The sequence below is a fragment of the Lynx canadensis genome, chromosome B3, assembly GCF_007474595.2.
Source record: "Lynx canadensis isolate LIC74 chromosome B3, mLynCan4.pri.v2, whole genome shotgun sequence".
Classification (NCBI taxonomy): Eukaryota; Metazoa; Chordata; class Mammalia; order Carnivora; family Felidae; genus Lynx; species Lynx canadensis.
Genome location: NC_044308.2, coordinates 102,239,498 through 102,255,205, shown reverse-complemented (window position 1 = coordinate 102,255,205; position 15,708 = coordinate 102,239,498). Strand labels below are relative to the sequence as shown.

Below are 15,708 nucleotides of genomic sequence, written 5' to 3'. Positions count from 1 at the left end.
TATTGAAGTTTAGGTATGTAAAATAAGAAAACATTGATTAACACCTTGATTTTATTGGAAAAAAAGATAAAGTAGTATTCTAAAAAAATTAATAAGGCTGAAACTGGGTGACCTTTTAATGACTGTGTTTCCTCCACAGTTGTATTGTGACTTGTGGAAGTGATGGTGATGTGAGGATTTGGGAAGATTTGGATGATGATGATCCTAAATCTATTAACGTTGGAGAAAAGGCATATTCATGTGCTTTGAAGGTATTGAAAACAGTTACAGCTAACAATGAGAAATGATACTGCTGTGTGATTTTTATGCAAGGGTGAAGAATATTTTTGTTGAAGTTTTGAATGTAGAGGTATTTTTTGTTTCTCTTATGAAATAGTAATATTCAAATATGTATAATGCCATAAATTTTTACAGGTAAAACCTAAATCTGAATGGCATTAAAATCTGAATGGTTTAGGGTACCTGGGTGGCTCAGTCCATTAATCATCTGACTTCAGCATAGGTCATGATATCAACGTTTGTGAGTTTGAACTCCACATCGGGCTCTGTGCTGACAGCTCAGAGCCTGGAGCCTGCTTCAGATTCTGTGTCTCCCTCTCTCTGCTTCTCCCCCACTTGCTTTCTCTCTTTTCAAAAATAAATAAATATTTAAAATTTTTTAAATCTGGATGTTTTATTAAAGATGATTAATGTGTTAATGGTAAACCAGTTAAAATATATGCAAGAAATTATATGTTTTCTTTTGAGATTTAAATGTTCCCTTTTCTCTTTGAGAGAAAACTCCATGGCATTTTCAGGTTTTTAGTTCACTAATTTAGATAACTTGAAGAATCACACTAGAAAAGAGGAATATTCTAGCTTTTCAAGATATTTATGTGTTTCATGTTTCTGATGTTTTATGTAAGGTAAGTCTGGAAATGAGATGTAGGTCATTTGGAGAATGGAGACACATTTTTCAGAAGGACTTGGCAATCTAAATATTTAAAAACCACTAAACTTTTAATTTGTGATGAATTTTAAGTTGAGTGTATTGTATTTGGGTAGAAAAAAATCTTTTCACAGAAATACATATTTTCAAACTCAGGCTCATTAAAGTAAATTAATGAGATGGTCTTTATTTTATTATTTTTTTTAATGTGTATTTAAAGAGAGAGAAACAGTGCAAACGGGAGGGGCAGAGAGAAAGGAGACACAGAATCTGAAGCAGGCTCCAGGCTCTGAGCTGTCAGCACAGAGCCTGACGTGGGGCTCGAACTCATGAACCGTGAGATTGTGACCTGAGCCAAAGTCAGATGTAATGCTTAACTGACTGAGCCACCCAGGCACCCCTGAATGAGATGGTCTTTAGATATTAGATATTCTTTTTTAAATGGTCACATATAAGAGAAAATATATTCCCAGAAGGAAAAATACAAAAGACTAACATACATTAGATACAAGTTAAATCTCACTAATAAGCAAAGAAGTACAAATTAAACAACTAGAATTTTTTTTTTTCCATTAGATTGGCAAGGATGAAAAATATCACTAATTCCAACAATAGTGAGGATTTGGAGAAGTATTTGTAAATGAAAAAGACTCACTTGTGGTTTTCTGTTACACTCACACTACTACCATGCTCCTAACACCTCAACCACTGGATGTGTGGATTTTTCCCCCACACCAAACAAATTTCTGTAATATTAGCTGGGTGTCCTATAGTTCAGTTCAATTCTGACACTAGCACAGAGTTAGCACAGACCTCACAGGTTAGGGGCTCAGTGCCACAAGACTGCTCCCCACTTTAGATACAGGTTGAAAGTAGTAAGTCCCCAGCTTACCCACAGCATCTGTCCTACTTGGCTACAAATCAGAGGTTCCCATGCACCGCCCCCCCCCCCCCCCCTGAAAATGAAATGGTTTCAGTCATTTGCTACAAATAGCTCACAGAATTCAGGCGGAAACACTGGTACCAGTTCATTATATAATGAAGTATAGATAAAGGTACAGGTAAACAGGCAGATGAAGAGATACATAGTATGAGGTCTGGGAGGGTATTTTTTCCCCATGGAGTTGGGGTCTGAACATCCTCCTGGTACGTGAATATATTCACCAACCTGGAAACTCCTTGAACCTCATGCTATTGGGATTTTTATGAAGGCTTCATTACATTGACATGGTTGTTTATTAATTCCATTTCTAGCTCTTCTCCCTTTCCTGGATGAAGTGGGGTAGGGCTAAAAGTTCCAAGCCTCTAATTTTGATTTTTTTTTTTTTAATGTTTATTTATTTTTGAGAGGGTGGGGAGGGGCAGAGACAGACACAGAATCCAAAGCAGGCTCCAGGCTCTGTGCTGTCAGCATACAGCCTGATGTGGGGCTTGAACTCACAAACTGTGAGTTCATGACCTGAGCTGAAGTTGGATACCCAACCAACTGAGCCACCCAGGCGCCCCATGGTTTGATTTTTCTAATCATGAGCCCTCATTCTGAAGTTATCCAGGAGTCTGCCAAGAATTGCCTCCTTAGGACAAAAGACATTTCTATCACCGATGAAATCCCAAGAGATTTAAGAGCTTTGTGTCAGGAACCAGGGTCAAAGACCAAATATTAGAACAAAAGCTGTTCCTAGTAGTCTTATCACTTAGGAAGTTTCAAGGGTTTTAGAACTCTGCCAGGAATGGGAGGTAAAGGCTAATATCTATTTTCTATTATTTTACAGTATTGCACAACAGTTGCTGGAAGTGTAACTGGGGAGCTTTTTAAAAAGTAAATTGATACCATACATCAAACTTAGAATGCACATAGTCATTTCTGGCTATTTACCCTGAGGAAATACATACTTTCATATTTATGTGGACAAGGATATATTAGTAAAACTACTTTTTATAATAGCAAAAATTAGAACCAATTGTTCTTCAAAAGAGAATTTGTTTTGTAAATTGGTAGAGCCCTGTAATGTAATACTATGCAGATACAAAAAAAAATGAGGGTGTGGCTATATATCTATCAGCAAAGATGTTTACAGTGAGTTGAAAAATTAAAAAGTTGCACAGCAGCCTGTATTGTGTAGTCTTATGTTTGTTAAAATTAAGGATACACAGACATATATATACTTGAAATTTGCATATGTGTGTAAGAAAGTTAGAAAGATTTAACTCAAAATGTTAACAGAGATTACTTCATAAGAGTAGGGAAACTCACTCTTTGCCCAGAACACTTTCATGTTGTTATTTTTCTTCTAGAGTAAGTATGCACTACATTTATATATGAAGACTGTAAAGAAGGAAAAAAAGTGGTCTTGTAGTAGTTTCCTAGGGAAGCTGGAACAAATTGTCAAACCCTTGGTGGCTTAAAACAACAGAAAATTGTTGTCTCATGGTTCAGAAGGCAAGAAGCCTGAAACCAAGGTGTTGGCACGGTTAGCTCCTTTAGAGGCTCTGAGGGAGTCTGTTCTATGCCTCTCTCCTAGCTTCTGGTCGTTGTCAGTAATCCTCAGTGTTGCTTGGTTGGAAGAAACATCGATCTGTGCCTCCCATGTTCCCATTGCCTTTTTCTTTGTGTCTTTGTGTCTCAAATCTCCTCTCCTTTTTCTTATAAGGACACCAATCATTGGATTTACATCCTTAATTTAGTATATCGGCCAAAGATGCTCTTTCCAAATAAGATCACATTCACAGGTACCTAGGTTTAGGATTTAGGCATGCCTTTCGGGGGTCATTATTCAGTCCACTAGAAATCTGATAATCTGCGCTAAAATGTTTTCTTTGGCTTTAGAAATAAAGGTGATGGTACTTCATTGAAATGACATTACCAAATAACCATGTAAAGTTGACAGCTTTACAACACATTTCATTTAAAACATAATTGTTTATGGTTTTGGAGTCAGTGGTACAGGAAAGTACAGTTAGATGTTTTATTGGATAACAAAATGGAGAAAATATCACTCTAAAATAGTGAAACTGAAATTAATCAATTGGTTAAGTAATAGTTAACGTCTGCATGGTATTTTACGTTGTCAAGGCCTTTTAACAAAGTTATAGAGAAGTATGTGGAATTACCTCTGTTTTATTCATGGGAAAGTCAAAGCTCTGAGGAAGGTCAAATGACACAGTTGGTAAGAAACACTGTGGACTAGAGCTCAAGTCAGCCGGTGCTGGGATCCATTCCTGTCAGTCCACCAGGGAGAAGAGTGATCTGACCAGAGCCCTGATCTTTTGGGTGTTTTCTTTTTTGTTTTTCTTTTTTTCAATTTTACTAGTTGACAAAGTACTGATAGTGATTTGATTTCTCAGTAGATTGGTTGGAAATTGATTTCAAAACAAGTCCTTTGTTCAGGTCTCCTGGGTGAGGAAGTATAGATATACTTTAATATTTTCATATGAATAGAGGGCTAGTTAATGTGTTATTTAAAAATTACCGAAATTGTTTATTAGAGCTGAGGGTGCTTCGTTGATTTTACTGAGAGATCTGTCTGTCAAGTAAAGCACAACCAGGTTGCATAATTCCTGTATATGCACACAGATAGTGGGTGTTTCTGCAGTTTTGCCAAAGAATATGTAGCATCATCAGTGTTGTCTTGAGTTGGTTATAGTTTTTCCTTGATTCTCTTGTTTTCACATTAAATTATTGTTAGCTTCAACATTATAGATGTAGTCTTTTGTGGATTGTTTAATTACATCCAGTGGTTACAATGTAGGCATAAACAGTACTTTTTACCAGTTTTCCAGTATTTGAAGATAAGTATATATTGTAGTTCAAATCTGAATCATCTGTACTGTTACTTGAACAGATGTATACATCTTCCCAAATTTTTCTGTATAGTAACATGTCACTGTATTACTAAGTTCTTTTTCCACTGGAGTGAGAGCAGGTGCTATAGATAGACAGAGGGTCTTATATGTGCAAATATGGCTGAGATCTGTTGCTATAGGATATTCATTAACAAACTTGAGTATTTGGTTTTTTGGCAGTTACCATTTAATCTAAATTAATAAATTGACCATATGATTTATCAGAGCCCCTCCTAGAGAAGTAATAAAATTAAGTTTCCAGGGCAGATACTTTACCTTTTATGATTCTTAGCTAAAATCTCTGCAAAGCAATGGTCTCTGCTGATCATTTTCATATCCTAAAATTTTCCATTTATTTAGTGTTCTTAATTTTTAAACTTAATTTTATTATTTAATGTTTATTATTAGAGTGCATGTGCGAGCACAGGAGGGCAGAGGGAGAAGAAGAGAGAGAATCTTTTTTTTTTTTTTTTTGAGAGAGAGAGAGAGAGAGAGAGCATGAGCTGGGGAAGAACAGGGAGAGAGGAGGAGGGCGAGAGAGAGAGAGAGAGAGAGAGAGAGAGAGAGAGAGAGAGAGCATGAGCTGGGGAAGAACAGGGAGAGAGGAGGAGGGCGAGAATTCCAAGCAGGCTCTGCGCTATCTGCACAGAGCCCAACTTGGGGCTTGAACTACTAACCATGAGATCGTGACCTGAGCCAAAATCAAGAGTCAAACACTCAACTGACTGAGCCACCCAGGCACCCTGGAAGAGAGAGAATCTTAAGCAGGCTCCATGCCCAGTATGGAGCCCAATGTGGGGCTCATCCTCACCACCATGAGATCATGACCTGAGCCAAAATCAAGAGTCAGATGCTTAACTAAGTGAGCCACCCAGCCACCCCTAATTTAATTTTATTATTTAAAAAAATTATTTATATTTTTAACTCCAGTATAATTAACGTATAGTGTTATATTAGTTTCAGGTGTATGATATAGTAATTCAACAATTCTATACATTATTCGTTGCTCATCATTCTAAGTATACTCTGTTTAGGATCCTCCTACTCCACCATCTTTCTGTCTAGTGTTTTAAGGGGCACCTGGACAACTTGGTTGAGTGTCCGACTCTTAATTTCCGTTCAGGTCATGATCTTGCAGTTCGTGGGATCGAGCCCCATGTTGGGCTCTGTGTTGGCAGCGTGGAGCCTGCTTGGGACACTCTGTCCCTCTGTCTCTACCCCTTTCCCACTTGCGTTCTGTCTCTGTCTGTCTCTCTCTCTCTCTCTCAAAATAAATAAACATTAACAAAAACCACCTTTCTGGGGCACCTGGGTGACTCAGCCTGTTAAACATCTGACTTCGGTTCTAGTCATGACATTGCAGTTCATGAGTTCGAGCCCCGCAATGGGCTCTGTGCTGACAGCTCAGAGCCTGGAGCCTGCTTTGGATTCTGTGTCTCCCTTTCTCCGCCCCTCTTCTGCTCATGCTCTCTGTCTGTCTGTCTCTTTCTCTCTCTGTCAAAAATAAATAAACATTAAAAAAAACCAAACATAAAAAAGCCCCAAGAACCACCATTAAAAAAAGAAAATCCAGAGGCTAAAAATTTGGCTGGTGAAGGGGGAATTAAATTATATAAAGGTAGTAAATAAATTTTTCTTGCTAATAGACATTCAGGAAAGTTGTATAGTGAGTGATGATTTTTCTCTTGACATTAACTACATTTATAAGATTTTTTTTATAGGATTGTTAAGTGTGAAGAGACTCTCAATTGATTTGGATTTTTTTTTTGTAATATTTCTTTTATTTTTCTTTTAGAATGGGAAATTGGTCACTGCAGTATCTAACAATACTATTCAAGTCCACACATTTCCTGAAGGAGTTCCAGATGGTATATTGACTCGCTTTACCACGAATGCAAACCATGTGGTCTTTAATGGAGATGGTGTAAAAATTGCTGCCGGATCTAGGTGAGGCTCTTTGATACCAGAAAAGGAAATAATACTAGAACAGAATGGTCATGTGTTGGTTTCAGGGTAGCATTTTCAGGACTTTGCTCTTTTTTTGTTGTTGTTAATTTTTATATTCAAGTGTTCAGTAAAGGTTTTTGAGGACAACCTACTCTTTGTGAATTGAGATACATTGCTTTGCAGACAACCTGTTCAGTAAATGCTGAAACAGATTAGGGAAACAAGATAGTTTGATACAAAATTTCAAAAATCATTAGGGTAGAATGTGGACTGTACTGTAGGATTTTTGTTGTTTCTCTTGATGCTTATTTGTCACAGGAAAAAAAACAATTAAATTGCTGAGGTGGAGTAAAAGGCATAGTACTTTTAAATATGGTTGAGGAGTGCCTGGGTGGCTTAGTTGGTTAAGCATCTGACTCTTGATTTTGGTTCAGGTCATGATCTCACGGTTTGTGGGTTCAAGCCCTGCATGAGGCTCTATGCTGACAATGCGGAGCCTGTTTGAGATTCTTTCTCTCTCTCTGCCTCTTTCCCGCTCTTGCTCTTTCCTTCTCTCTCAAAATAAATGGGTAAACTTTTAAAAATTAAATAAATATTATTGAGACTTTAAAAAATGGTCGTGACTTTAATTAATTGGTAAATAATAGAAGCTTAAGATGTAACTGAGGAAGTCACTTAGGAAGTATTTCTATTTTTAATTTTTTTTTAATTTTTATTATTTTTTAACGTTTTTATTTAATTTTGAGAGACAAGGAAAGAGAGTGCAAGCAGGAGAGGGGCAGAGAGAGAGGGAGGCAGAGGATCTGAAGTGGGCTCTGAGCTGACAGCAGAGAGCCTGACCAGGGGTCAAACTCAACGAACTGTGAGATCGTGACCTGAGTGGAAATCAGACACTTAATGACTGAGCCATCCAGGAGCCCCAGAAAGTATTTGTATTTTAATGGGAAGTCTTGAATCGTGTTTATGGTATTTTTACAGAGCAAAATTAAAAGGTAAGTCCTTAAATTTTGATGCCAAACTTTACAAATTGCTATAAAAAAATTACGGCATTTACTCTTGAAATATTTGAGTCAGGTTTTAGGAGAGGCTTTGTATTGACATTTATATTAATGCCTGTTATACATTACTCTTACTGTTCACAGTGATTTTCTAGTCAAAGTTGTGGATGTGATGGATTGCAGCCAACAGAAAACATTTCGAGGACATGATGCCCCTATTTTAAGTCTTTCTTTTGATCCTAAGGACATCTTTCTGGTAATCATTTTTTCCCCTTTGTTTGTTTGTTTTTCTTCAGTATGTTTAAAATTATAAGAGAATTAGAATATTTCACACAGTTGATAAAAAGGCTGTTTGATTTATCAGTTGAACCAGTTTCCATATAGTATTATGGTTGTAACTATAGAGAAATTTATTGTTTTATTTCTGCAGGCATCAGCTAGTTGTGATGGATCTGTCAAAGTGTGGCAAATTTCAGATCAGGTAACTTCTCAACTTGAATTTAAAACTTTTTGCTCATTTCTGTCATAAATGGGGTGTTACATATCATTGGGCTAAATTAATTCTTTTTCTTTTTAGTTTTTTTCTTTTGAGTAGCATTGAATACTGTTTCTGTGATCAAATCCTATGATAATCTAATGCAAAAGTGTGTTGAAGACTAATTGCTTTTGTACCCAATCACAAGGGAAGCAATAGATTTATATTTCATTTTTAGGTTTTATAAATCAGTGGGGAAAATTCAGTCAATGTATATTTACAAATGAACTACCATGTGTAGGGACCTTGATGTTGCGGATACAAAAACAAAGACATTGGCCACACTTTATTTGGAGAATCACATAAACGACTTATTCTAACCAACCTGTTAAAAGTTTTGAAGGAGATATCAAGAAAGTGCTCTCTAGATTGGCACAGGGAACAATTAATTCTTCCTGAGGCATTCTAGAGATCATGTGGCTGATGAGAAAAATATCCCCCACAGGTATGCCTCCTCAATAGGCACAGTTTCTTCCCCTCATGTTTGAACTGTTCAGAAGGGTTGACTTTGACACCTTAACATTTTCTAGGAGATCTCTTAAATTTATTTTTGTAGACACTTTAATATTTTAATGTATTGGGGTTTGTGTGTGTGTGTGTGTGTGTGTACATTTATTCAGAGTATATTGTTCGCTTATTCTACACAGGAAATACTCTAATTTAATTATTTAAGACTTTTGCTCTTTATACCTGTGAATTAAAGTAATTTAGTAATTTCATCATAATTAGATGAAAGTGAATTAAGTTGCTTTTCTCTTAGCCATATATCAGTTTGAAGAAATCACCTATTAAATTTATTCTATTCTGCATATCTTTTTGGAAGAAATTTAGTAAAGAGAAATAAATTTCTTTTTTAAAAATCAGACATGTGCTATTAGTTGGCCACTGCTACAAAAATGCAATGATGTGATAAATGCAAAATCAATCTGCAGACTTGCTTGGCAGCCAAAAGGTGGGAAGGTAAGTGACTCTTATCTTTCAACCTTTGTTTTTGTTATTTCTTCTAGTTCTTGTCAACTTTGAATGTGAGAATAGTAGAATTCGTTTTTTAAGTTTTAGCTATTTTATGTAGGTTATAAGTTTTAGTGCCCCAAGCCAACTAATTAATTCTGAAATGTTTTAAGAAACGTTTTAACTTCATAAAGGTTTTTTCTGAAGAGTACATTTTGAATGAATTAATGTCATATTCTTTACATTGTATTTAATGGAACAACTCTGGAAACAGTCTTGTTATGTCTGCTCTTTCTACTACCATTTCACATTTTGGAGGTAGTAACTGATGGTAGAAAGATAGGACCTGCTTGAAGAGAGGAAAGAGAATGAAATGCTTGAATATAAGGAGATCTTAAGAAATCAATGGAGGGAAAAATATTACTAATAAGAAAATTCAATAAGGTAGCTGGAAACAAACTAATACACAAAACCACTAGCAATCATATATAAATAATAGCCATTTAGAAAACATGGTGTGGAAAAAAATGATGCATTTACTGTGAAATCAAAAAAGATGAAATAACTAGGGATAAACTTACCAAAAATGTGAAAGAGCTATAAAAATTTTAACTTGCTATCAAGAGCAGTAAAAGAAGACTTAAAGAAAAAAATATATTCCATTCTTAGGAATTAAGAAAAAAAAATTTTTTTTAACACTAGTTTTTGAGAGAGAGACAATGCAATTGAGGGTGGGGCAGAGAGAGAGGGAGACAGAATCCAAAACAGTCTCTAGGCTCCGAGCTGTCAACACAGAGACCGACGTGGGGCTGGAACCCATGAACTGTGAGATCATGACCTGAGCAGAAATCAGGAATGAAAGTCACCCCTCTATGTGTTCTTGTAGAGTCTATGCTTATGTGTACCTTTGGGAAGTAGAAATAGGATTTAGAGATGGGAGGGAGACTTTATTTAACCTATGTCCTTTGTATCATCAACTTTTTTTTTTTTTTTAAGTTAATTTATTTATTTTGAGAGACAGAGAGGAATAACACTCGTGGGAGGGGCAGAGAGAGAGAGAATCCTGAGCAGGCTCCATACCATCAGTGCGGAGCCAGACACTGGACTCAAACCCACGAAACCATGAGATCATGACCTGGGCTGAAATCAAGAGTCGGATGCCTAACTGACTGAGCCTTCCAGATGCCCCTATATCATGTGAACTCTTAAGATTACATTCTGCGTTTAAGTGATAGTTGTAGAATTTAGAATTTATTTTTCTTTGCTTATGAAACATTAATTAATTTAAAAATCAATACAATTAACATAGTTTTTCTGTTCATAAATAATACTTTTTTCTTTTTGTGATAAACATAGAATATACTGATTTTATTTTTTCTATTTGCTTGGAAGAATATGTAAGTCGATACGTTTCCTTTTAAGATGTTTAAAGCATTCTGGATCTATTTCTTTCCTTTTAGCAAATGAGATGAATTTTTAGATCCAAAGGGCTTAGATTCCTGAAGAGCAGTATTAAAAATACATAACTATAAGTACTCTGGTTTTCAGTGCAAGCAAATAGAGTGATCATTCATTCTTTGCTTATCAAAATTTCAAGTAGTTTTCTGAGTTTTTAGTTGCCAATTAAAATACAAATTTGCTTTTATGTTTTCTAGGCTTATTTTGATGAACTTTTTGCCTTTTTTTCCCTCTCAAATTTAATTTATTGTAAATTTTTGTTTAAATCATTTTTCTTTCCTAATAGTTACTGGCAGTTCCTGTGGAAAAATCTGTTAAGCTATATAGAAGAGAAACTTGGAATAATCAGTTTGATCTTTCAGATAATTTCATCTCTCAGGTAAGTTTTATAAGTGACACTTTGAATTAGCTAACAGGAATATTTCAGGTATACTTGGACTAAATATAATCGCAGTTAAGTGTTGTTGGAAATGGAGAACAATGCCAGATTGTTGTTCATGTCTTTTGTCCCTCAACCTGTCTTCATTTAGCCAGTAACTGGACAGTAGATAGGTCTTTGCTAGGTCTTGTCTGAGCTTTCTCTTTGTGAAGTCGGTAAGAAAATTTCTTAATTTATAAGAAGTCAAATTTAACTCTAACATAGTATTAGAACATGTTATTTTCACATGATCAGTAATTAGCCTTTATTGTTAAATGAGTTTTATTGAGACTTATGATCATGGACTCTGGAATTTTAGAGCAGGAAAGGTTGTTGCTCTATATTCTCTCTCTCCTCTTACACACACCCATTCGGCACGTAAGGAAACAAGAGGCCCAGTAGGTCAGCAGTGGCTTAGTACAGTTCACTTCACTTACCAGTTCTCTTCATCTTGGTGATGACTGCTAAGAGGATACCTTTTGTTATCTCTCTAGGATAATAACAGTTTTTAGCTTTTGCTTTTAAAATTGTGCCAGCATAATTTTCTCATGGTAAACAAAGTAATAACCGCTTAGTGATAGTTGAATTATTATTGAAAAAGAAAGTTGAATAAGCAAACTGTCTTGCCATTTGTGAATTGATTTAATTAGAAGTTACACAAAATATGGGTTATAAAAATTTGAATTTGGCAATAAGTGTTTATTTTCAAATTATGCAAATTGTTATTTATTGTTCTTCCTATAGGCCCTGAATATAGTAACCTGGTCTCCCTGTGGGCAATATTTAGCTGCAGGGAGTATTAATGGTTTAATTATAGTTTGGAATGTGGAAACCAAAGGTTGCATGGAAAGGTATGATTCAACTTATTTATTTGTTTGTTTGTGTATTTATTTTTAAAAGTAATCTGTACACCCAGTGTGGGGCTTGAACTCATGGCTCCAAGATCAAGAGTTGTATGCTTTACTGACTGAACCGCCAGACTGAACCAGCCAGGCACCCCTCTTTTGCTTTTTTTTTTTTTTCCTATTAGATTTTGGTTTGTTTTATTTTGAAACATTACAAATTTACAATTATTATTGTCAAAATACGAACATAGTTAATAGTTTGTTAGAAATCATTTAACGTTTTCTAACTAAAATTTTCCTAAAGAAATGTATAGTTTATATATTTTTTGGTAGCGTTTTAAGAACTCACTTTTTAATTTTTAGGGTGAAACATGAAAAAGGTTATGCAATTTGTGGCCTGGCATGGCATCCTACTTCTGGTCGAATAGCTTATACTGATGCAGAAGGAAATCTAGGGCTCCTGGAAAATGTTTGTGAACCCAACGGAAAGACATCAAGTAGTAAGGTAATAAGTAATATGTGGTAGAATAGTTTCTTCAGTCTTTTGTGGTCATATGGATTTGGAAAACATCACAAAAAACATTACTTTCTTGGAAAGTTATAATTCGTTATTATTATTAGAGGCTCACTAATGATTTATCATAAAGAAAACTGTTTAAACTTGTTTAACGTAATATTTCCCAAATATATTTTACTGAGAAACTTTTTCCCCTCAATATAATGCCTACTAATATTCCTTGGCTTTATAAGGAATACCTTTGTGAAGTACTATTTTAGTATCCTGATGTTCTGGGGATTGTTATTTAAGTAAATATAGATAAAATTAGAGTTAATAATTATAACTTAGTGTAGCCTATCAACTTTTTCAGCTCTGAATTCACTTTAATTCTTAGAGCTATCCTTATATCTCTTAATGCTTAGCCATCCAGCCTTACTAACTAAATTGCTTTAAATAGGTCATCTTGTTTTATTTTTTTTTTTTAATTTATTTATTTATTTATTTTTATTTATTTTTTATTTTTTTTATATATATGAAATTTATTGACAAATTGGTTTCCATACAACACCCAGTGCTCATCCCAAAAGGTGCCCTCCTCAATACCCATCACCCACCCTCCCCTCCCTCCCACCCCCCATCAACCCTCAGTTTGTTCTCAGTTTTTAACAGTCTCTTATGCTTTGGCTCTCTCCCACCCTAACCTCTTTTTTTTTTTTTTTCCTTCCCCTCCCCCATGGGTTCCTGTTATGTTTCTCAGGATCCACATAAGAGTGAAACCATATGGTATCTGTCTTTCTCTGTATGGCTTATTTCACTTAGCATCACACTCTCCAGTTCCATCCACGTTGCTACAAAAGGCCATATTTCATTTTTTCTCATTGCCACATAGTATTCCATTGTGTATATATACCACAATTTCTTTATCCATTCATCAGTTGATGGACATTTAGGCTCTTTCCATAATTTGGCTATTGTTGAGAGTGCTGCTATGAACATTGGGGTACAAGTGCCCCTATGCATCAGTACTCCTGTATCCCTTGGATAAATTCCTAGCAGTGCTATTGCTGGGTCATAGGGTAGGTCTATTTTTAATTTTCTGAGGAACCTCCACACTGCTTTCCAGAGCGGCTGCACCAATTTGCATTCCCACCAACAGTGCAAGAGGGTTCCCGTTTCTCCACATCCTCGCCAGCATCTATAGTCTCCTGATTTGTTCATTTTAGGCCATCTTGTTTTATACAAGTCCTTGGTTTTGTTCATTATTCCCCCTGCCTGGCAAATATACCCAGTCAAACTTAAGTCTTGGTTTAGAGTTCCAGTTAAAGATCGTGGACTTAATACATCCATTTATGTCTGCTCAGACAACCTGATATTTGGAACACCCACTAAAATTACACTAAATAGTTCTTTTTAAATGCATAATCTGATAAAGTTAAAGAAGACAGTTGAAGTGGTGATAGTAACAAAATTTTGGAGGCTGAAAAACAGAAGCATGATTGGAAGCTAAGTTTAGCTTCTCAAAAAGTCAAAAAATTGATTCCGAAGACTGCAGTTGGGGGAAAGCTGGGATGCAGTTCAGCTTGCCTGACTGAATCCTCAATGATTCAGAGTTTGGTAGCACTAGTTACTTCTAGAAGTGAGGCTAAAAATAGGAGGGTTGGTTTAATTAACAAGTAGATGTCTCCAGTCTCAACATTGGTGTGCATAGCTAGGTAACTGCCTTCCTTCACCGCCATGTATATTCTGGCAGGATGCTGGAGATTAGATCTCTGGAAAAGGTAAAACAGAGAAGGTCTTTGGTCAGAACACTGGGTACAGTTGAACAGCACTGGGCAAAAGAGGAATACTGTACTGAAAAGGATTAAATGAAAGTGTATATACTTGAATGTTAAAATTCTCAGCTTATTTTTCATCCTTGACTCCTAGAGCGTTGTCAGTCAGTCTTAGGTTTTTCAGGCAAGAGACTGGAAGAATCATCTTTGGGGAATCTATCCAAGAAAAAAGACCTAAAGAGAGAGAAGATTTTTAACTCCAGGAAAAAAGTTGTAAGAGGGGAAAAGTGATCATTATATACCACATTTATAAAATGAGGATAGGAATAATGCCTACTACCTAGGATTTTATTGTGAGGATTATATCAGTTATGTATAGAATTAGAACAGTCTCTAGCACAGTTTATAAGTGTTGCTATTATCTTTATTCGACTAGGAATAGCATTTAAATGGTCGTAATAATCTAATTCCTGCATATTGATCCAACCAAAATGAGAATTTATCTATATTGGGAGGATGTACATAAATATAAGAGTAGGGGTGGTTGAGAATTATAACAAATCTTCATCTTTCCTAATATAGGGAAGTTAATAGGATCGATTAAATAGATAATGATTAAAACTGAAACACTATTGTGTCATATGTCTAAATGTAGGAGTTTAGAAGCATTTGTTTTCTGTTCTCTTATTTCATTAAACATTAGTTTTCTAGAACACAATCTTATGTACTCAATCTAAAATATTTGTGATAAAGTTCCTTTTCAATCTTTTTAAATTTTTTTTAATGTTTATTTTTTGAGAGAAAGGCAGACCGTGAGTGGGGGAGGGACAGAGAGGGAGACCCAGAATTTCAAGCAGGCTTCAGACTCTGAGCTGTCGGCACAGAGCCTGATGCGAAGCTTGAACTCAAGAACTGCGAGATCATGACCCAAGCTGAAACCAGGAGTTGGATGCTCAACCAACTGAGCCACCCAGGCACCCCAGTTCCTTTTGAATCTTAATGGTGCTATCATTAGAATTTTACACCATACTTGGGGTGCCTAGATGGCTCAGTCAGACTCTTGGTTTCAGCTCAGGTCATGATCTCACAGTTTGTGAGACTGAGCCTCACATCAGGCTCTGTGCTGGCAGTGTGGAGCCTGCTTGGGATTTTCTCTCTCCCCCACCCGCCTCTCTCTCTGCCCTTCCCCCACTCACACTCACTTGCTCTCTCAAAATTAAAAAAAAGTAAAAAAATAATTTTATACCACAAGTTTTCATTGTCTTAATTAACATTTGTACAGTTTTCATTCATGCTATAGGAGTCACTTGTGAGCTCTACAGTGTATCTGCTTACTATTCACTTTTTTTTTTAATATGAAATTCATTGTCAAATTGGTTTCCATACAACACCCAGTGCTCATCCCAAAAGGTGCCCTCCTCAATGCCCATCACCCACTTTCTCCTGTCTCCCACCCCCCATCAACCCTCAGTTTATTCTCAGTTTTTTTTTATTTTTTATTAAAAAAAATTTTT

At 35.8% G+C, this 15,708-nt stretch overlaps 1 protein-coding gene across 2 annotated transcripts in view; it reads left to right on the top strand.

The window, feature by feature from the left end:
- The window catches only part of WDHD1 (WD repeat and HMG-box DNA binding protein 1), a 67,865-nt gene that overhangs the window by 9,809 nt on the left and 42,348 nt on the right, over positions 1-15,708 (top strand). For both annotated transcript variants that reach the window (XM_030319154.2, XM_030319155.1), the window contains exons 3-10: positions 140-251; positions 6,567-6,718; positions 7,861-7,972; positions 8,147-8,197; positions 9,116-9,211; positions 10,947-11,039; positions 11,823-11,929; positions 12,287-12,428. In XM_030319154.2, the coding sequence (XP_030175014.1) occupies positions 140-251; positions 6,567-6,718; positions 7,861-7,972; positions 8,147-8,197; positions 9,116-9,211; positions 10,947-11,039; positions 11,823-11,929; positions 12,287-12,428 (865 nt within the window). The remainder of the gene's footprint in view (positions 1-139; positions 252-6,566; positions 6,719-7,860; positions 7,973-8,146; positions 8,198-9,115; positions 9,212-10,946; positions 11,040-11,822; positions 11,930-12,286; positions 12,429-15,708) is intronic.